The 23,123-nt window shown below is 42.2% G+C and overlaps 2 protein-coding genes across 2 annotated transcripts in view; one reads left to right on the plus strand and one right to left on the minus strand.

Moving 5' to 3' along the window:
* LOC141353266 (E3 ubiquitin-protein ligase TRIM21-like) overlaps nt 1–23,123 on the minus strand; it is a 43,661-nt gene that overhangs the window by 7,935 nt on the left and 12,603 nt on the right. Inside the window, exons 3-4 of the mRNA XM_073859734.1 lie at nt 19,090–19,185; nt 6,025–6,258 (exon numbers count right to left, since the gene is read on the minus strand). Coding sequence (XP_073715835.1) covers nt 6,025–6,258; nt 19,090–19,185 — 330 coding nt within the window. The remainder of the gene's footprint in view (nt 1–6,024; nt 6,259–19,089; nt 19,186–23,123) is intronic.
* LOC129435996 (uncharacterized) lies at nt 7,263–11,218 on the plus strand. Its single transcript, XM_055193795.2, has 2 exons — nt 7,263–7,770; nt 8,084–11,218. The coding sequence occupies exon 2, from the start codon at nt 9,229–9,231 to the stop codon at nt 11,206–11,208; it is 1,980 nt and encodes a 659-aa protein (XP_055049770.2). The 5' UTR covers nt 7,263–7,770; nt 8,084–9,228; the 3' UTR covers nt 11,209–11,218.

The following is a 23,123-nucleotide window of genomic DNA, read 5'->3' on the forward strand; positions in this document are numbered from 1 at the left end:
GGACGAAAAACACACAGGGATCCCAGAGCAGATTAACAGAAATATTTATTAATCAAATAACGAGTCAGACGGCAAACTGGGCACACTCTGTACACGGCGTTCCGCACACGCTCGGGCTCCTGCCACACGAGCGGTGGGTGAGAGAGATAGGGCACACACACACACAACGGGGAGAAGGATCCTCCACTTAACTGGGTTCCACGCCCTCAAAACACTGGCGGAAGATGACTCCTGAGACGGGCAGAGAGAGAGAGAGTTAAAGGTGCGGGAGCACGCTGGACAGTACCAGCGAGGATGACCCGCTGCTGGACAGCGACAGAGCCGCTGAGAGTCTCACTCTAGAACTGGTAACACAGTCTCAAAGTCTTCAGTGAGCAGCCAGATCGACCACAGCAGCAGAGAGAGCAAAGTTGAGCACGGGCAAACTAACAAAACAACAAACTGGGCAAAACTGACAAACGAACGACAAGACAAGACTAGAATTAGCTGGTTAAGAACTTGTAGGTACAAACACAGCACAAACACTGGCGTACATAGACAAACGGATTTGCAAAGACACACTAGAGACACAGGGATTAAATACACAGACCAGAAGACGGGATAACAAGCAACAGGTGAGGAAGACAAGAGGAGGCAATCACACTAAACAGGAACACCTGTGAGGGAAGCACACGTGAACCTGTGAAACAAACACAAGACAACCATAACACTAAGAACACAAACCATAAATATATACATATATATATAAACATAAATAAATAAATATATATATATATATATATATATATATATATATACATATATATATATATATACATATATATATATACATACACATATACATACACATACATACACATATATATATATATATATATACATATATACATATACATATACACATATATATATACATATATACACACACATGAAAACAGTACACAAGGCTAAACAAGACATAAAAACAAAGACTAGATAATACAAGGGAGCGGGGGAAAAGTCACAAGACACGGGAAAAACGTGGCCTAATATAACAATACCAAAACCACGTTCTCCCACACAAAACATTGTACTGTTAGAACCCTGCCATACAAAACTAGATATAATTACCAACAAGATAAAGGCAGAGTCCTAACAGGACCCTCCCCTCAAGGGACGCCCCCTGGCGGCCCTCAAGGAGAGACACAGGACAAGACAGACTGAACACTGGACACCATCCACGAAAACATGACAAACACCAACAAAGGAAGACAAGACAGAACAACAAGAGGGTTAGGGTGGGACAACAAAAACAACAAACAAGGGAGGGGGGGCGGGGGAACAACAACGTTCACAGGAGGAGGGATGGGACTGGGTCCAGGACGAGCCTTCTGACCCCGGGGAATAGCTGAGGGTTGGGTGCGTGAAGGCCGGGCAGGCCTAGCAGGGTTCTTAGGGGAGGAAACATTGGGAAAAACAAAGTCTGGTCTTGAAGGCTGAGGGGAAACAGGAACAGTGACAGGGGGCGCTGCGGCCGGCAGCGGAGACGAGACAGGGACAATGACAGGGGGTGCAGCGGACGGCTGCGGAGACGACAATGGGACAGTGACAATGACAGGGGGCGCTGCGTCCAGCAGCGGAGATGACATGGAGACTATGACAGGGGGCGCAGCGGACGGCTGCGGAGGCGAGACAGGAATCACGACAGGGGAGACTGCGGACGGCAGCGACGAAGAGACAGGGGCACTGACAGGGGGCTGCACAGATGGCAGGGGCTGCAGCGGTGGCTGCGCATATGGCAGGGGCTGCAGCGGTGGCTGCGCAGATGGCAGGGGCTGCAGCGGTGGCTGCGCAGACGGCAGGGGCTGCAGCGGTGGCTGCGCAGACGGCAGGGGCTGCAGCGGTGGCTGCGCAGACGGCAGGGGCTGCAGCGGTGGCTGCGCAGACGGCAGGGGCTGCAGCGGTGGCTGCGCAGACGGCAGGGGCTGCAGCGGTGGCTGCTCAGACGGCTGGGGCTGCAGCGGTGGCTGCTCAGACGGCTGGGGCTGGAGCGGTGGCTTCGCAGACTGCAGGGGCTGCAGCGGTGGCTGCGCAGACGGCAGGGGCTGCAGCGGTGGCTGAAGAACGGAGGAGCCCCTCTTCCTCTTCTTCTTCTTTGGGCGCGGTGCAGTGAGAGCGATGGCATGAGGTGGTGTGGTGGGAACGATAGGCTCGGTAGATGACCCTTCCGATGCAGATTCCCAGGACACTCTACGCTCTCTTTTACCCCGAAGGCTGACTGGCGGGGCAGAGCTTACCGGACATGATGTGGAGGGCGCAGTGTTCTCCCGGGTCATCACCCCGACAACGCAACCCTCCGGGATGGACGGCAAAGGGACAGGAAGAGAGGTGTCAATAGAATCCCCTGGCTCTTCACGGTTCATCAGATACTCCACTGTTTCCGGGAAGGCCAGGGGTCTCAGGGTCCTTTGCTCTGCTGCAGTGAGAGGCTTGTCGAGGCAGCTGTTAAAAATGAGCTTCAACTCCGCCTCGCGGAAGCCGGAGTACTTAGCCGCCCTCAAAAAGTCAAACGCGAAGTCCTTCACATTAGCCCCCTTCTGCCGGAGGCCGAACAGGACATGCGCTTGGTGACCTCGGTAAGCAATCCAGGATGGGTCTATATCCGCGGGATCCATTCTTGGCAAATCCGTTCTGTCAGGGACGAAAAACACACAGGGATCCCAGAGCAGATTAACAGAAATATTTATTAATCAAATAACGAGTCAGACGGCAAACTGGGCACACTCTGTACACGGCGTTCCGCACACGCTCGGACTCCTGCCACACGAGCGGTGGGTGAGAGAGATAGGGCACACACACACACAACGGGGAGAAGGATCCTCCACTTAACTGGGTTCCACGCCCTCAAAACACTGGCGGATGATGACTCCTGAGACGGGCAGAGAGAGAGAGAGTTAAAGGTGCGGGAGCACGCTGGACAGTACCAGCGAGGATGACCCGCTGCTGGACAGCGACAGAGCCGCTGAGAGTCTCACTCTAGAACTGGTAACACAGTCTCAAAGTCTTCAGTGAGCAGCCAGATCGACCACAGCAGCAGAGAGAGCAAAGTTGAGCACGGGCAAACTAACAAAACAACAAACTGGGCAAAACTGACAAACGAACGACAAGACAAGACTAGAATTAGCTGGTTAAGAACTTGTAGGTACAAACACAGCACAAACACTGGCGTACATAGACAAACGGATTTGCAAAGACACACTAGAGACACAGGGATTAAATACACAGACCAGAAGACGGGATAACAAGCAACAGGTGAGGAAGACAAGAGGAGGCAATCACACTAAACAGGAACACCTGTGAGGGAAGCACACGTGAACCTGTGAAACAAACACAAGACAACCATAACACTAAGAACACAAACCATAAATATATACATATATATATATAAACATAAATAAATAAATATATATATATATATATATATATATACATATATATATATATATACATATATATATATACATACACATATACATACACATACATACACATATATATATATATATATATATATATATATACATATATACATATACATATACACACATATATATACATATATACACACACATGAAAACAGTACACAAGGCTAAACAAGACATAAAAACAAAGACTAGATAATACAAGGGAGCGGGGGAAAAGTCACAAGACACGGGAAAAACGTGGCCTAATATAACAATACCAAAACCACGTTCTCCCACACAAAACATTGTACTGTTAGAACCCTGCCATACAAAACTAGATATAATTACCAACAAGATAAAGGCAGAGTCCTAACACGCCACTACCCCAATAGAATCTGGACCTTCTGTTGATAGACCCGCCCCACACATACGCAACCCGGCATTTGATTTGATTTGATTGGCTATAAGTGTGTTTTGGTAGTCGGCCCGTCTTCTTTTCCAAACCGTTTTTCAAACATCGTGGACTCCGCCTTTAATTGCCCTGAGTGACACATCAGTGACTCGACGAAGCTCTTTAAATATATCAGACGTACCCCCCACCTCAGTATCTAAATCTTTAAGCAGTTCTGCTTGGTACGCCTGTAAGACAGCTAAGGTATGCAGTGAAGCCCCAGCCTGCCCTGCAGACTTATAAGCTTTACCCACTAAAGATGAAGTTAACCTAACGGGTTTCATGGGAAGCGAAGGCGATTTTAATGGGGCATCGTTAAATATCCGTGTTCACCCATCCCCACAATGTTGGAATACATGGTGGCGTGAGGGGTATGAACACGGGCTGAATACGGAGCTTTCCATGATCTCGACAGCTCGCTGTGGAGATCAGGAAAGAAAGGCATGTTGCGCCGCGAAGGTTGAGGTTTCTGTTTTAAAAAGCGCTCGTCTAACATGCTCTGAGGACGCGCGCTCTGTGTCTCCGCCGGCCAGTCTAATTTTAAGCGAGCCACGGCATTAGTGACAACCTCCATCAAATACACAGACATAATATCGACTTCCTCGGACGATGATAAATGCAAATCTGGGCTCCCGCCCTGGGCGGAAGAAACTGCAGCACGGGCTTCCGAATCCAGAGACGGGGCACTAGACCCCACGGGTGAAGGCTGAGAAAGGGGAAGACCCGTCTCAAGCTCGTTCGCGAGATCTAGTTGTGATCCCCACGATCACAGCTTCCGCTCTGCCTCGGCAGTAGCGAGGCCAGAACCGTGGGGAACACGCGGCTCACCACCTTCCTCGAAGAGTGCGAGACGCGAGCGCAACGTACGGAGCGGCATCCTATCACAATGTGCACAACCACCCTTCTCAAGAGATGATTGTGCGTGTTGTGCCCTGAGGCACATAACACAGAGACGATCCGAGTCCTCGCTCGTAATGAAACGAGGACACGGGGAAGCACACTCCTTAAAACTTTGTTTGGACTTAGACATGATAATTACACACACTCGCTTGCTGAGGCACAAAGAGCTGAGGTTGGCTTGCCGGGTCCTCTTTTTAAAGCTTCCTGGTTCCCACGTCACCCGCCTATGACGTGACCATTGGACTGATTTGACATACGTGCTTCAGACGCAATCACGCAGAGGGCGTTCCCATAGCGTAGCTTCGGCGACGCAGCTCGAGTTACCTCGAAGGGGAACCTATTTATCCTACCTGCTTCGGTGAAGGCCCGTTCTTCTGACTAGATACAATAATGCCGGTGCTGCGGAGAAAACTCTTCCTCGTGATGATGGTTATCCGATAAAAACAACAGACGGATTGAACAAGATTGAATATCTGTATTTAACATTATTTTACAAATAATGTAAGCTGGCTCGATAGATTATTGTTGACTGTGCAAAGTTACTAACGTTAGCTAAATTTAACAACATTTCACAAAGACGGAGCTTTGCTTTTAAACAGCCATGTGCAGTTATCCGGTTCATTTTCGAAAGAGCACTGCATATAATAAATGTTCTCCGTTTCATTTCGTTCTCCGTGTCTGTCTCGTTATTAACAAAATAAAGTAGACTTTATAACAGAAAGCTTACAAATCTCTCATGATGTGTTGACGCGGGCGGTGGAGAAGCACGTTTAATAACACGTGAGCCAGTGGCCAAATACGGCGCAGCCAAACCCGGAGATAAATGGAAAAACTAAAATTCGTCTGCAATCTGCAGTGCCAAACAATCAGACATACATACGAATTAATGTTCATGTATATCTTACATTTAAGTGTGTAAAAGACAGTATAGATGAAGTGAAAAAGCATTAAATAAGTCGTAACCCTTTGGTGGCAAATTAAAAACAAACGAACATTCGAATAGCATTTTTTAAATTCGAATTATTACTGCCGATCGAATATTCGAATATTCGTGCCCATCCCTAGAATAAATCTCATAATCAAGCTGTAGTATGAATCACTGTCCTGATATTCAGTATAACAGCACTCTCTCTTGTGTGAAAATACTTTAATATGCAATATGTAAGTTTATAGTATTAATATATTTCATATACATCATATTTTTAATATACAATAATATTAATGTCTGACCTGGAGAAAGAGGATGTCGTCTTCTTCGTTCCGTGTTTGAATCAGGTGATGAATGGTTTTTTTATGCTGTTCATTGTTTCTTAGTATCTGCCGTGTCTTCTCTTCCTTCTCTCTCTCCAGACTTCTGTGTCCATTCTCTAGAGGAGCAAGCAGCTCCTCCTCAGCTCTCCTCACAGCATCCATCACTGCAGCAAACACCTTCTGTATCTCTGTCTGCTCTCTGTTTATATCAGCCTGTGAAGAGTAGAGGAGCGACTGATCATTCTCTGTGACTTTTGTATACATTCAGAAAGTCACATTGGAAATCTGTTTCTAAAAGCACAACTAGTTGTATTCCCCCAGCAGCTTTAATTGACATTGTCACCTTGTAATCATGTAAAATGACACAGGAAAAAGTATTGAACACGCTAAAACCTCATTCACTTTGGTCCCAGAACATTTCCGTTAAATTTGTCAGAGAGGTTTCTGTGTGAACACAAACACGTCCTGTAAATGTTCTGTGTGAACAAGAGGCAGAAACAATGTCGTAAGGGGTGTGCCTTCGCAACAAGAAGTTATGGTTCCGCTTTTTGACACAGGGACATGCAGATCAACATTCATGATTAGAAACGTCACCAAACTGTACTGAAGCAGATATCAGGGAGCTCGTCACTATCAGAGATCATTCACCAGCATGACAGAACAGCACATCACGTGCTCCTTATCATGTTGTCATAAACTAAAATGCGTGGTTTCTAGAGAGAGAAATTACAAATAATTAGCAAACTTCAGACGCTGTGGAAGAAATGAAGAGTTTGGTTCCAAAACGCGATAAACGCCATTTTTGAAAAAAATGAGTTACTGCCAAAATTAGTATTATATCAGGTCAGTAGTTAAAAGTAAATTCTTAATTTTACGCAAAATCCAATACCCGCCGTAATATTCTGTCATCTTTATGCCTTTTTTCCCAAAATGCGACAAACGCCACTCCTCCTTTTTTACAGAACGCAATAAATCCATTCCTGATATTACAGCCCAACAGTCATGCAATGTAAACAAACAATGGCGGCGTGCTGAGTACACCGAGTCCTAGTTTTCATCATCTACTTTGTACTTCGTGATCAACAAACAAAACAAAATAATACTTAAATTGCATTGCTAAACCTGTGATGGTTTTCTGTGACGGGAAAGAAACGTAAGCCATCAACATCTAATCATTTCCGCGAGAGGCACTCGGTTGCTTGTTCTCCAGACAGTGTAACCCGGGTAATCCAGTTACTAGTTAAGATTAAGAATTATAAAATAATAATAAAGTGAAATATAATAAAATAATTAAGTGAAGAAAAGTGAGAAAAGTAAGAAAGGAGGAAAGTTCTAGAAGGAAAACTGTTTTGCCCAATCACAGCCCTTATTTCAGTGACTGACTCTCCAAAGAGCCAATGTTAGCAGCACTTTCATAAGCCCCGCCCACAACCTGCAGCGGCACTACTAGACTGTCAGTTTGAAAGACAGAGTGAGAGAGTGAAACGGAGCAGCTACACAGAGCGATATTCAGAGATCCTCTATAAGAAAGTTTTAAAATAGATCGCGAATAACTTTGGATGCAGTAAATAGTCATATTTCTGAACGGATTCGATTACGTGAAGTTGTCATTGGAGTGAGAGGACGACAAAGCAAAGATTTGTGAACTGAAAGTGGATGAAATCCAACGGAGAATTGGAGTGTTGCAAATGAGCTTATTTGAATATATATGAAGTTATTGCCTTGGTGAGTCACATTTTACGTAATACATTATCTGAGAAAAGTGTCATTAACTAAATAAGCTATTGATATGCAGTGTTTACATGGGCCACGTGAGCACAGCGTGAGCTGTAGTATTAGCATGAGGGCTAAAGCTAATTTCACGTGTAAAGATGCTGATGAAATGTGATTGTGAAATTTATGTTTATAAGTTCAATAAGTGTTGAAACATGATTTAATATCTTAATCGAAGTGTATACATGATTTTTGCTGTTAAGATATTTGCTGTTAAAAAGTTGAAATTGATATTGATTATCTTTCTGCCTTGTATTTCTTCAAGGCTGGGTTTTTGTTTTGTCTATGATTTATTCTACGTGATTTCCTGTGAGAGATTCCTGTTTTGTGCCATATTTAATCCTTCTGGAGAGGAATCTGTGTATCTGACGTGATTAAATATGCACAATGGCGAGCCATCAACGAACCTGTTTCCACTTTGAACTGTGCTAAGATTCACCAACTGGTAGGAAATTTCCAATTTTTTTTCTTGCTTTTGGACACAAAAAAAGACTCTCGTTCGTTGAACTCTTGATATTTTTTTTTCTTCTACCAAAAGGAGAGATTGCCTTTTGAACTTGAGCTCATTGAGAGAGTTTAATAACTCTTGTTACTGAACTGAATCATTTGATTCACGAACTGTGTTCAACTGAGTTGTTTGATCTCTATTGGAACTGAACTGAATCATTTGATTCACGAACTGTGTTCAACTGAGTCGTTTGATCATTATTCGAACTGAATTGAATCAATTTGATGCATTTGTGTATTTTCAGCTCATATTGTTGAGTATTCTGTTGAGTTTGAGAAGAAAAGTGATCTGTTCTGAGAAATTTGAATCACATTCAGTGTTCTGAGTTAAATTGAATGTCCATTCAATATTTTTTGGGGTTTTATTGAATGTAATATTTTGCTGAAGGTCATATTATTTGTAAAATACTTTCCCTGAAGTGAAAGAAAAACACACTACTGTTTTATTTTGAGAGTTTTATTTATTTTTATATTTTGTGAAGAGTGTGAAACTTCAAATTGAATTGAATCTGTCAAACTGTTGAATTCTTGATCCTATAAGAAATGAAAGAAGATTGTTAATTGTTGATCTTCACTGTTAGCAACTGAGTCTATATCTGTGAATTATTCATTGAACAAATAACAAAATAGAAATTTTCTATAATAATACAATTCACTGAATCAGAACAAAACTTTGTCAGTCACTTACTCACCTGCTGTACTGCCTCCACTCTCCAGTAGACGTTCCTTGCTTCTGATATTCATTGGCCCAGACTGAAAATTATTACTAGCTGTAGCGCAATCAGTTACGTTGCACGTTACATGTTACAACTTTGGCGAGCCAGCCAGGAGAGAGGACGCAGCAGAAATTAAGGTGAATAACCACTGAGATAGACGTATAGTGAATCAGAAAAACAGACAAAAATGGATGTTGTAGGACGAGAAAATGTCAATGTGCAAAATGCAGTCATCGTTAGTGGAGTAACACTGACTGAAGAGGACCAAGTTCTAGAAACATACCTTTCAAGATTTGGCTCTGTGCGACGCAATCTGCTAATTGATGATCCACAGTCAGAATTTCATCGCAATGCAATAGTAGAGTTCACACACAGGTCAGCCATGAGCAATCTCGAGCCCCAGCTGCCTCTAACCTTAGTGAGCCCCACTAATACAGACATTGTGTCCCGTGTGCGAGCCCTGGGTATGGTGCACACCCCCACCATTAGTACTGCCACTGTTGAGTGCTTGGAGAAACTACAGACAATAGCAAACGCCAACGGAGAGACTTTACAAAATGTCCTCCAACGAGAGTTGATGAAGGTTGGTGGGGCGAAAACTCCAGTTGACGTGCCACAAGAGACAAATCCCTTGACAAGCGCTACTAGCAGCCCCTCACGGTTGGAAGGATTCAAGTCACCCTCTGTCTTGAGATTGGAACCCGAAAACCCAGCCGCAACACAAAAATTAACCACAGAACGGGTAGCCCATCCCCCGTTAGAAAATCCACCCTTTCAAGAAATTCAACGTAGAGGATCACAAAACCTGGCCTCGGAGCAACGTAGTAGTGGGAACCGCAGTCCCTCCGTCACAGTGACATCCCATCCCTCACTCACAATGGACATGATTGACCCTCCCAGTGTGCAGAAGGTGGTTGTAGAACATATTGTTAGAACCAATGATGGAGCCCCATTGCACCAGGCCTCTTTCCGCCTCAGATCATTCTCAGGAAAAATCCCCAGGCCCATTAATGAGCCAGATTTTGATACTTGGCGTGCAAGCGTGGACTTCCTGTTGACAGATCCCTCATTCTCTGATCTACATCGAACAAGAAAAATTCTTGACAGCCTTCTCCCACCAGCCGCAGATATTGTTAAACATGTGTCCCCTAACAGCTTACCTGCAGTGTATTTGAAGTTGCTGGAGTCTGTGTATGGCTCTGTGGAAGATGGAGATGAGCTGCTAGCTAAGTTTATGGGTGCCCTCCAAAATCCGGGTGAGAAGCCTTCAACTTATCTACATAGGTTACAAGTTCTTCTGAGTACAACCATTAGACGAGGAGGCATATCTGAAAGTGAGAGAGACCGCTGTCTGCTGAAGCAATTTTGTCGCGGCTGTTGGGACAACAGTCTCATTGCAGATCTCCAGCTAGAGAGGAAGAAAACAGACCCTCCTTCCTTTGCAGAACTAGTGGTGCTTATACGCACAGAAGAGGACAAACATGCCTCTAAAGAAGAGAGGATGAGGAAGCACTTGGGGCTAACCAAGCATTGTCCTGCTACTTCGAAAATCAGACCATCGACACATCAGATATCTGCATACCCATGCGACACACAAGATAATGATTCTACTGATGTAAGTTTACAGCAAGTTTGCGCACTACAATCTCAAGCTGTTCCTGTGCAAAAACCCTCAGGTCATCAAAACAAAGCCGCCTCATCAAAATCCAATGAAGTGAGTGAGCTAAAAAGGGTTGTAGCAGAGTTGCAAGCACAAGTCACTGCCTTGAACACCGCAATTATTTCAAAAGAAAGTAAAGATGAGAAAGCAATTGAAATTTCTGACCTTAAAAGACAGATTGCTGCTTTGAGAGTTCAAGTCCCTACCTATGAAGTTCACAAAGAGCACCCTGAGAGATTTTTGCAGTCTAGAGGTCAGGTCAGGCGCAAGATACCAGAACAAGGTGCAACAGAGTGGGCCACCCATGACAAAATGCCTGAAAGCAGACCCCGTCCTGGGTACTGTTTTAGATGTGCGGAAAATGGTCATCTTGCCCGTGACTGTAATAATGCTCCTGATCCTGCTAAAGTTGCAGAAAAGAGACGCAAGCTAAGAGAACAACAAGCCCTGTGGGATTCCCAACACGAGGCCCTACAAAAATCTTTAAACTGGGAACCGTCTCTGTAGAGCGGCATACAGAGACTAGGCGAGACAAAGGCCCTAAGAAACCTACTTACTCTTTTAACCAAAACGCATGCAGCCAAACACCCTTGAATAACTTACCTAGAGGTCTAGTTGGAATAAAGTGTACTGCAGAGGTCACTGTTGGTGGGGAAAAAGTTTCATGTCTTCTAGATACGGGATCCCAAGTCACCACAATTCCCTGGTCATTTTATGAAGAACACTTGTCTGATTGTCCCCTGAAGTCACTGGATGACTTACTGGAAGTGGAAGGGGCAAATGGGCAAACTGTGCCTTACCTTGGTTATGTGGAGTTGACCTTGAAATTTCCAGCAGAGTTCCTTGGGTCAGAGACAGAAGTGCCTACTCTAGCCTTGGTAGTTCCCGATTTAATGAACATGCCGCAAATCCTGATTGGCACTAACTCATTAGACACCCTGTATGGTGAACATGTTCAAGGCTCATTGTCATTTCCCAGATCCAACTTGCATGGATACCACGCAGTGTTAAATGTTCTAAAAGCAAGACACAGGCAGGCATGTGCTGACACGGTAGGCTGTGTAAAATTTAAGGGACCAGGCCCCGAAGTGATACCTGCAGGATGTACAGTGGTCCTGGATGGACAGGTTCTGGTAAACCACCCTCATGTGGAGAGTTGTGTAGCAGTAGAATCACCAACCTTACCCACCCTGCCAGGTGGTCTGTTAGTAGCTAGCTGTTTGCATACTTTATCTTTAAAAAGGCACCAACAATTACCAGTCGTGCTAAGAAATGAAACCCAGAAAGATATTACCATCCAGCCCAGAACCAAAATTGCAGAGATACATGCAGTCCAAAGTGTCATGAAAGACAGACCATCAGATTCCAGTGGCGTGAATGAAAAGCCCTGCTGCTTGTTTCAATCTACAAGTTGATTTTGGTGATTCTCCTTTGACACCTGAGTGGAAAAAACGGATAACAGATCAGTTGAAGTCCATGCCTGAAGTTTTTGCTACGCATGATTTCGATTTTGGACACACTGACAAAGTAACCCACCATATAAAACTTAATGAAGAGACACCTTTCAAACATCGAGCTCGACCTATCCACCCCAAGGACATCGATGCGGTACGGAAACATCTGCAAGAACTGTTATCTGCTGGAGTCATTAGAGCGTCAGAATCTCCCTTTGCTTCGCCCATTGTAGTTGTAAGGAAGAAGGACAATTCTGTGCGCCTGTGTATTGATTTCAGGAAGCTAAATTCACAAACCATCAAAGATGCTTACGCCTTGCCAAATTTAGAAGAAGTTTTCTCTGTGTTGACGGGGTCGAAGTGGTTCTCTGTCCTTGACTTAAAGTCAGGATACTATCAAGTTGAGATGGAGGAAGCTGACAAGTGCAAGACGGCCTTTGTCTGTCCCCTGGGGTTCTGGGAATTTAATCGCATGCCTCAGGGGATTTCCAATGCCCCAAGCACGTTTCAAAGGTTGATGGAGCGATGTATGGGGAATCTAAACCGGAAGGAAGTATTGGTCTTCATTGACGACTTGATAGTTTTCTCAGAAAGCCTGGAAGAGCATGAGTCAAGGCTGTTGCATGTTTTAACACGGCTCAAAGAGTATGGATTAAAGTTGTCACCTGAGAAATGCAAATTTTTCCAGACTTCGGTCCGATACTTAGGTCATATTGTGTCTGAAAATGGAGTGGAGACAGATCCAGTGAAAATCGAAGCCCTTAAAACCTGGCCAAGGCCTAGAAATCTCAAGGAGTTAAGATCTTTCCTGGGTTTCTCAGGGTATTATAGAAGATTTGTACAGGATTTTTCAAAGATCGTCAAGCCACTTAATGACCTCACAGTAGGATATGCACCGCTTCGAAAAGTTCACAATCAAATGAAGAAGAGTGCACAGTACCGTGACCACAAAGAGCAGTTTGGAGACAGATGGGATCACTCATGCCAGCAAGCCTTTGACTTGATTATTGAAAAACTGACTACTTCTCCTGTCTTAGGATTTGCAGATCCAAAGCTTCCTTACATTCTGCATACCGACGCCAGCACCACCGGGCTCGGGGCAGCCTTGTACCAAAGACAAGAAGGACAGATGCGAGTAATTGCATTTGCAAGTCGAGGGTTGACAAAGAGTGAAACCAAGTATCCAGCTCACAAGTTGGAGTTCCTGGCTCTTAAATGGGCGGTAACCTCCAAATTCAATGATTACCTGTATGGAGCAGAGTTTGTGGTGGTAACAGATAGCAACCCATTGACTTACATTTTGACGTCTGCAAAACTGGATGCCACCAGTTACCGTTGGTTGTCGAGCCTGTCCACCTATAATTTTAAGCTTCAGTATAGAGCTGGAAGTCAGAATCGTGATGCTGATGGACTTTCTAGGCGTCCACATGGAGAGCCTTTAGATGATCTAGTGTCCCAAAAAGAGAGGGAGAGGATAAAACAGTTCACTCTTCATCGGTTGAGTGAAACAGGAGTAGAGGATTCTGTGATTCTACCAGAGGCAATAAACGCCATTTGTGAAAGACATCAACTCAGAGAGTCCCTAGATGATGTTGGCTTGTCGGATGCCTCTATTACTCTTGTCAAGTCTTTGGCTCTACATGCTGATGTCTTACCTGATGGGTTTGAACAGGAAGATGAACACGGGCTCCCTGTAATTCCTTATCTTTCTCGAGAGGAGCTGATAAAGCAACAAAAGATGGATCCCGACCTTAAAGTCATCATGGATTGGATGGAATGGAATGATAAGCCTCCAGACCCAAAGAGTCATCCCCATACAGTTGCTTTGTGGATAAGGGAATGGAATCGACTTAAACTGATTGAAGGAGTGCTCTACAGGGAGAGAACAGATCAAGGGGTCACACACTATCAACTAACCTTACCTGTTGCTTTGCGAGGAATGGTTCTGAAGAGCCTACATGATGACATGGGGCACATGGGTATGGAGAGAACTATTGACCTCATCAGAAATAGATTCTTTTGGCCCAAAATGGCACTAGCTGTGGAAGAAAAAATCAAGACATGTGAGAGGTGTGTACGTAGGAAGATGCCCCCAGAGAAAGCCGCTGCTTTGGTGAACATCAAGACCACGAGACCGTTGGAGTTAGTCTGTATGGACTTTTTGTCTCTGGAACCAGATAGGAGCAATACTAAGGACATACTAGTCATAACGGACCACTTCACCAAATATGCAGTGGCGATCCCTACGAGAAACCAAAAAGCCCAAACTGTGGCTAGGTGTTTATGGGACAACTTTTTTGTACATTATGGCTTTCCAGAGAGGTTGCACAGCGACCAAGGGCCAGACTTTGAATCTCGACTGATCAAAGAGTTGTGTGACATTGCCGGTGTCCGTAAAGTGAGAACTACCCCATACCACCCGAGGGGAAACCCGGTGGAGAGATTTAATAGGACCCTTCTTCAGATGTTGGGCACTCTTGAAAATAAGAAAAAGTCTTGCTGGAAGGATTTTGTGAGACCCATGGTGCATGCATACAACTGCACTCGAAGTGATGTGACTGGGTATACTCCCTATGAACTCATGTTTGGGAGGCAGCCCAGATTGCCTGTCGACTTGGCTTTTGGTCTGCCAGTAAATAAGCCTACCAAGACTCACTCTCAATATGTGAAGGACTTAAAAGAGTGTCTGAGAGAAAGCTATGAGATTGCCATGAAGACCGCAGCAAAAGTAGCTGACCGTAACAAGCGCAGATTTGACAAGCATGTGGTTGTTTCTACCCTTGAAGTGGGAGATAAAGTACTGGTACGGAATGTGAAGCTGAGAGGGAAGAACAAGCTGGCGGACAAATGGGAGCCAGATGTTTATGTTGTTCTTCGGAAAGTTGAAGATATCCCAGTGTATACAGTCCAGCCAGAGGGGAGAAATGGACCCGTTCGCACCCTACATCGTGACTTGCTTCGGCCTTGTGGTTTCATACCTGCGAGTGAAGATGAGGAATCTGTCCCTCCAAAGGCCTGTCATAGACCAAGAACCAGATTACAAACTGGCAATAAAGCAGCTTACCAAGAGCATGTGGCAAGCAGTCAGTCGGATTCAGACGATGACCTGATTTGTATTAGAAATCAGGAACAACAGCTGGAATTCACTACAACCAACATCTCACCTTCTTGCAGATGTCCAACGATTGTACCAAACTTACCTGAAGTAAAGTCCGGGGAAACGCCGTCCGCCACTGTGAACCCTGAAAAAGAAAACTTACCTGAGAGACTCGATGAAATCCTCATAGACAATCAAGCAAGGGATGATGATGGATATAACCTACCTGTGATGGATCAATTTAGTAATGACACAACTGCAATTGAACCTGAAAGAGAGAATTTGCAATTGAAATACCTTGTAGGAACTGATGCATTAAATAACTTACCTGTGCAGAACAAACAACAGGACCAGGGGTTTGTTGAGCCCCCATCTGAGACCCTCAATGAGGAGGATGAAAGGGGTGATGGCCTGATACAGGATGAATCTGTAAATTTGAGTACTCAAGACAGCCTAATTGAGACTGGCCAGAGGGTAGAAGATGTCCCCAGGCGCTCTCAGAGACATTGTGAGCCACCTAAGAGGCTGCAGTACCCTAAGTTGGGTAATCCCCTTTCATTAGTCGTACAGTCATTACTGCAAGGGCTCAGTACAGCCTTCACTGTGTCACTGGAAGAGCCTGATTCTCTTAAGAGTACGTCTGTGGAAATGTATGGTGGATATCCCTCTGCGATTGTTTCGCAGCCTAAAAGATGCAGCGGGACCTGCATATCTTCCAGAAGGGGAGAGTGTAACCCGGGTAATCCAGTTACTAGTTAAGATTAAGAATTATAAAATAATAATAAAGTGAAATATAATAAAATAATTAAGTGAAGAAAAGTGAGAAAAGTAAGAAAGGAGGAAAGTTCTAGAAGGAAAACTGTTTTGCCCAATCACAGCCCTTATTTCAGTGACTGACTCTCCAAAGAGCCAATGTTAGCAGCACTTTCATAAGCCCCGCCCACAACCTGCAGCGGCACTACTAGACTGTCAGTTTGAAAGACAGAGGGAGAGAGTGAAACGGAGCAGCTACACAGAGCGATATTCAGAGATCCTCTATAAGAAAGTTTTAAAATAGATCGCGAATAACTTTGGATGCAGTAAATAGTCATATTTCTGAATGGATTCGATTACGTGAAGTTGTCATTGGAGTGAGAGGACGACAAAGCAAAGATTTGTGAACTGAAAGTGGATGAAATCCAACGGAGAATTGGAGTGTTGCAAATGAGCTTATTTGAATATATATGAAGTTATTGCCTTGGTGAGTCACATTTTACGTAATACATTATCTGAGAAAAGTGTCATTAACTAAATAAGCTATTGATATGCAGTGTTTACATGGGCCACGTGAGCACAGCGTGAGCTGTAGTATTAGCATGAGGGCTAAAGCTAATTTCACGTGTAAAGATGCTGATGAAATGTGATTGTGAAATTTATGTTTATAAGTTCAATAAGTGTTGAAACATGATTTAATATCTTAATCGAAGTGTATACATGATTTTTGCTGTTAAGATATTTGCTGTTAAAAAGTTGAAATTGATATTGATTATCTTTCTGCCTTGTATTTCTTCAAGGCTGGGTTTTTGTTTTGTCTATGATTTATTCTACGTGATTTCCTGTGAGAGATTCCTGTTTTGTGCCATATTTAATCCTTCTGGAGAGGAATCTGTGTATCTGACGTGATTAAATATGCACAATGGCGAGCCATCAACGAACCTGTTTCCACTTTGAACTGTGCTAAGATTCACCAACTGGTAGGAAATTTCCAATTTTTTTCTTGCTTTTGGACACAAAAAAAGACTCTCGTTCGTTGAACTCTTGATATTTTTTTCTTCTACCAAAAGGAGAGATTGTCTTTTGAACTTGAGCTCATTGAGAGAGTTTAATAACTCTTGTTACTGAACTGACTCATTTGATTCACGAACTGTGTTCAACTGAGTTGTTTGATCTCTATTGGAACTGAACTGAATCATTTGATTCACGAACTGTGTTCAACTGAGTCGTTTGATCATTATTCGAACTGAATTGAATCAATTTGATGCATTTGTGTATTTACAGCTCATATTGTTGAGTATTCTGTTGAGTTTGAAAAGAAAAGTGATCTGTTCTGAGAAATTTGAATCACATTCAGTGTTCTGAGTTAAATTGAATGTCCATTCAATATTTTTTGGGGTTTTATTGAATGTAATATTTTGCTGAAGGTCATATTATTTGTAAAATACTTTCCCTGAAGTGAAAGAAAAACACACTACTGTTTTATTTTGAGAGTTTTATTTATTTTTATATTTTGTGAAGAGTGTGAAACTTCAAATTGAATTGAATCTGTCAAACTGTTGAATTCTTGATCCTATAAGAAATGAAAGAAGATTGTTAATTGTTGATCTTCACTGTTAGCAACTGAGTCTATATCTGTGAATTATTCATTGAACAAATAACAAAATAGAAATTTTCTATAATAATACAATTCACTGAATCAGAACAAAACTTTGTCAGTCACTTACTCACCTGCTGTACTGCCTCCACTCTCCAGTAGACGTTCCTTGCTTCTGATATTCATTGGCCCAGACTGAAAATTATTACTAGCTGTAGCGCAATCAGTTACGTTGCACGTTACACGTTACAACAGCATCAAGCTTCTCATGCTAAAACATTGACCCCAGAGGATCTTATGAAAACTTTACATTGTTTTACTCAAAGTCAACAAAAATCGAGCAGAACCAAAACATTTTACAGCTGATCGCTGTGAAAATTTAAAGAGACGACGTCAAGTACGCTGCAATGACAGTGTTCTTAATATAACAAAGTAAGTGTTTTGGTTAATGCCATTAATGTTTATTTTTAATCATTGTATACCACTAGTCAACTAAATAAATATAAAATGGCAAAGATGAATGCACATTTATACATTGATTTAATAGATTTATAGCATTTTGAAATAAAAAACTGTCATGGATTTATTGCATTTTGTGGAAAAATAATCCGTTTTTATAATAAATCTTTGAAAATCAAGTTATGGATTTGAATTTTTTATGTTTTTATAACCTAAAGATGCTATGTGAAAGTTTGTAACAGAAAATAGTGGTTTTCATCTTGTCCCTTCCTTGGTATAGAAAACACGTTTTTACCGAAATTTGTCCAAATGGATTTATTGCGTTTTGGAACCAAACTCTTCAAATACTTCACGTGTCTTAACGTTATGTGTGTGTGAATGCACACAGAGATTAGGGAAAATCATTGGCAGTGTGAATAAACCAAAAACCAAACAATCCTGGACAAATCCTTGCTTCCCATGCCTTTGACACATCCTTTTCTTCAGGGGTCCAATACTTTTTCCCTGTTTCATTTACATGAATACACAGAACCTAATTTATGGACATCTAATGGTTGGATTTTTTGTATGTGTTAATCACCAACATCTGGTGAAAATTTCATATCAATAACACCTTTTGATATTTACACAACATATGGTGACATGTTCAATACTTATTTTACCTGCTGTATAAAAATGTACAAATATTAGAGTTTTAAAATCAATTCTAAATTTGATAAGTACTTACTTGCGAGATGGAGTAAGAAGTCAAGCATGTGCATTTTAGACTAGCTGTAGACCGGATAAGGAAGACTGAGAAACACCATGATGATGTAAAATACAATCATCTAAACAAAAGGGTTCACCATTTGGAAGGTAAAACAGTTTTACTTTAGAAAGTAGCGCGAAGATTAAAAAAGCAAGATTTTATAACACTACAGATCTGTTTGTCAAATTTTAGGTTATGGTCAAACAGACTGCATACATACTTGAAGAACTTAACATACCTAACATAAACTGTGATGAATGTAAACACATGTGTTACTTACTACATTGTTTCTGACTGTTTTCTCAAGGTCTTTTATTTTGATTCCTCCCATTTCAATCACTCTTTCCAACTTCACAATAGTCCTTTGCTGTTCTGTCTGTAGAACGAACACACACAAACACGTGCACACGCGCACACACACACCTTTTATATATGTAAAGGTACTTCACCTCATTGCACAAACATGAGAGGAATTGTGAGTAGCAATCTAATCCTAAACTACTTTTGCCCAGTACATGGTTTAATGTATATGATTCAAATACAGTTTTTCTTGATTGCTTTGACCTGGTTAAAGAAACTACAAGTAACCAAGGTGGTATTGGAGACGTTACAATTATTGGAGCAAATACTTTCGTATCTAACCCAGTTTAATTATTCCATTTTTTAATTTTCCATGCAAAACCTTTACCTGGTGTATTCATAGTTTCCCAACTTTCCTTAAGTACTTCTTTTACAGGATGATCATTACTTTGTCCATTTAGATTAATCCAATATGCCGTAGCTAGTTTTTCCCTTCTTATATACAGAGGCATTTCGGATGTTTCCACCTGCAATGCTGCATTTGGGGTTGTTTTAACTGCTCTTAAAATTATTCTTAAAGCTTTGGCTTGTATGATATCTAACTTTTTTAACATAGATACAGATGCTGATTCATACACAATACATCCATAATCTAGGACCACTCAGTTTTCGTCATCACTGTGGCTGTTTCTCAATTCCAAGAACGCAAAGAACGGACTTGCGTCCTCGTGGAGATCGGTCTTGCCAGGCGACCTTGGAAGAACGAACTCGGAAGTTTTGCCGCAATGACTTCTGGGGCGTAAAGCGATTTCAGCAAGTCTGCACTCGATGCATCCTCGATATCAAGAACACATCCGGGTATTTTCATGCGTCCTCTGTCCTTGCGTTCTTGAGAATTGGAATGAACTTCGACCGTTAATGATGACGTAGAGCGAGGACACGAGGACGCAAGATCGCTGAAGAACGCATATTGAGAAACAGCCTATCTCATCAGTGTCACGGTTGATTCGTGTCATGTCTTGTTTCTGTTCTGATTGTCATCACCTGGACTCTTGTTAATTAATTGCCTGCCTCATCACAGCTGTGTATCGTTAGTCTGTTTGTATATATACCCCTGCCTGTTGTATGTGCACTTGCTGGATCATTGTCATTACTTCCCTGTCTGTTCCTGTGTTGGATGTTCCTGTTTTACCTGCTGTTGTATGTTACTAGTAGTGGGCCGAGCGAGGCTTCGTGAAACACTGAAACAGTTTAATCAATTGTGCCGTATGTTTCGAGGCTTCGAAACATTAATCCGAAACCGCCTCCACAGTGACACCTAGCGGTCATTTGGATGTCTTCACATGAAGCATCCTTGACAAGATTTTAGACGAGCGCTGACAAATTGTATCTCACATGTTGTTTGATTGACACAACTGATAGAATAGGAGCGTGGATAGTGTTCTTGAGTCTCATGCAAAGATCTTAGGATCGAACCCAGGAAATACATGCGCTACATCATCTTAATAAAATGCATTTTTTGTTGTTGTTGTTGTTGTTGTTGTTGTTTTAACATCTGTTTGACAACTACATAAGCTTTTAGGCTCACAATTGTCAATAACTATAGGCTATTCGGGTCTATTTAATTTAAAAAATGGAATAGAGATACACCAAATAAATAATTGAAATTCATAAAATATATCAAGCCATAATATTCCACGTTGTTTACATATAAAGAAATATAAATTGTTTTGTGTTGATGGACTCAGCCAGCTTTTTTACATATAATTTCTCCTTTGAAAAAATTCTCACACAAGGGACACTTGTTGCTGACATGCAATTTTTTGTAAGTAGCCTAACTGTTACATACAAATGAGGAAAATTTACTTGACTATGATGTATTGTCAGATTTGTTTCCTACCCTGTCAGTTTAAGATTTGACGCAGGTACGCCACCTTTCGAAACACTTGTGAAATGCACCGCTTTGTTAAGCCATTGTCACGTGACTTTGGTGTTTCGAATCACTTCATCACGTGACATGGGTGTTTCGAATCACATTGGAAGCAGTAGGTGTGTTCGACTTCATGCGGCGCTGCGCAGACCGATCGGCGGCTGACTTGAAGCAGTGCATTCCGGTTAGTATTTTTGTCCGACTTCAGCTGGCGCTGCAGGCACGTGATTGTGTCATATGGCTTTTAAGTACCGCGAGAGCGGTTCGAGATCAGCAGCCTGAGTTAGCCAGCGCAGTTCCCGAAGAGGAGCTGCACGGGCTGTAATGACGACATAGCTGTTTCACGATTGGTCGGATTCACCACATGACAACAATCACGTGTATTTCGTGTGTATTTTCACGCCGTCAGTTCCACAAATGCTCACAAATCTGTATTTTTATAACAGTTAAAGCTCTTTTCATGTAGTCGCGATGTTATATTGTGTCATGTTCATCAAAATAAAATGGATAAAAAACGTAGACCCCACAACATTGGTATTTAAATAATATATGCTTATGTTAAACTTTATTCTTGTAAAAACAGATGCTGTAAGCCTCTTCAGTTCCCCTCATGCTCATACACGGACATTTAAAACAGTATAATTCACTTTTTATGTAGTTTACATCTTACAAATCATGTTTAATGCGATTAAGCAAGCAAACAGCACGTGATCAGCCATGCCTGACGTAAATGCAGCAAACTACGGGAACCACATGCAGCGCGTCCGACTTCACGTCTCCGTTTTCAGCTCCTCTCCGCCTGCACGCGGCTAATCTCGCTGATCGGTTACATCCAGCCACAGCCGATGTCGAACACACCTAGTGTTTCGAAACATCTACGCTTCGGGATCTCGACACAGTGTCGTAACGTCAGTTTCGCGGCAGCCATTCCTATATGTAACTTGTTTTTTGTTTCCTGTTTTATATAAAATTTTATTTATTTCATGTGAACCCTGCTTATGCGTCCTGATTCATGTTCCCGGTCAACCGGTAAACAAGAGTACGTCATTTTAGATTAGAGAAGTCGTCCAGCTGTACTTCGCTACATTAACAATAAGTTAGTTGTGCTATGGCCAATCGAAGTAATAAACAGAGTATGTCATTTAAAGATTTGAGAAGAAGACCAGCTGTACTTTGCTATATTAATAATAAGGTATCTGTGCAAGCTAGGCCAATGCCATGAGAACCAATAAGCAGAATATATTTTAGATATATAGGATACATTTTAGATATGAGGAAGGAGTCAGCTGCACTTTTGCTATATTAAACAAATAAATTAATTGTGGCAGGCCGAGACCAATGAAAAGAGTATACGTCATCTCAGATAAGAAGTGTTTGATCTTATACTGTATAAAAATGGAGTCAGATGTTGGGAGGGCAGATGACCTTTGAGCACCTCTTTGAGGGGTGTTGATTGTCTCACTTTGTTGGCTAGAGCGAATAAAGTAAATTTTGTTTGGTACCTGGAACCTTTGTCTCCTGAGTATTTTTTCTTATGAAGATAAAGACTTTTTGCCACTACACTGGTTACACAGCATTAATGCCAGCTGCCTCAAACAAACATAATATAGGGACTGGGTTTCAGTATAAAATGTAAGTTTTACAGTTTGTATTTGATGTTAATATGAATTAATGAACAAACTCCATCGCATACCTGTAGTGAATAGGTGTGTAGGAAAAAAAGACCAACAATTAGGTCGTATCAGAAAGGAAAAAAAACTCTTTTTAATTAATTACAGTCATTAAAAGCACAATCCACATGTCATCAAACAGTCTCAAGTTATAATTCTAAACAGTTACAGTGGTCGAAAAAACTCAATAATCACCAAACCTCATAAGGAAGAGTAATATATAAAGCACATTGTTTCAAACAGTTCCTACAAAAGATATTATAAAAGACACATTGTTCCAAACCGTTATTATAACATCACATTGAATAATGCCTCATCATTCATACCCATAGGTGATAAAGTCTGAAGGGTATAAATCCAGAAAAGTTCACGTCTCTGTAAAAGCAATTAAAGGTCACCCCCTCTAGGTGGCAA

The sequence above is a fragment of the Misgurnus anguillicaudatus genome, chromosome 21 (genome assembly GCF_027580225.2).
Source record: "Misgurnus anguillicaudatus chromosome 21, ASM2758022v2, whole genome shotgun sequence".
NCBI lineage: Eukaryota > Metazoa > Chordata > Actinopteri > Cypriniformes > Cobitidae > Misgurnus > Misgurnus anguillicaudatus.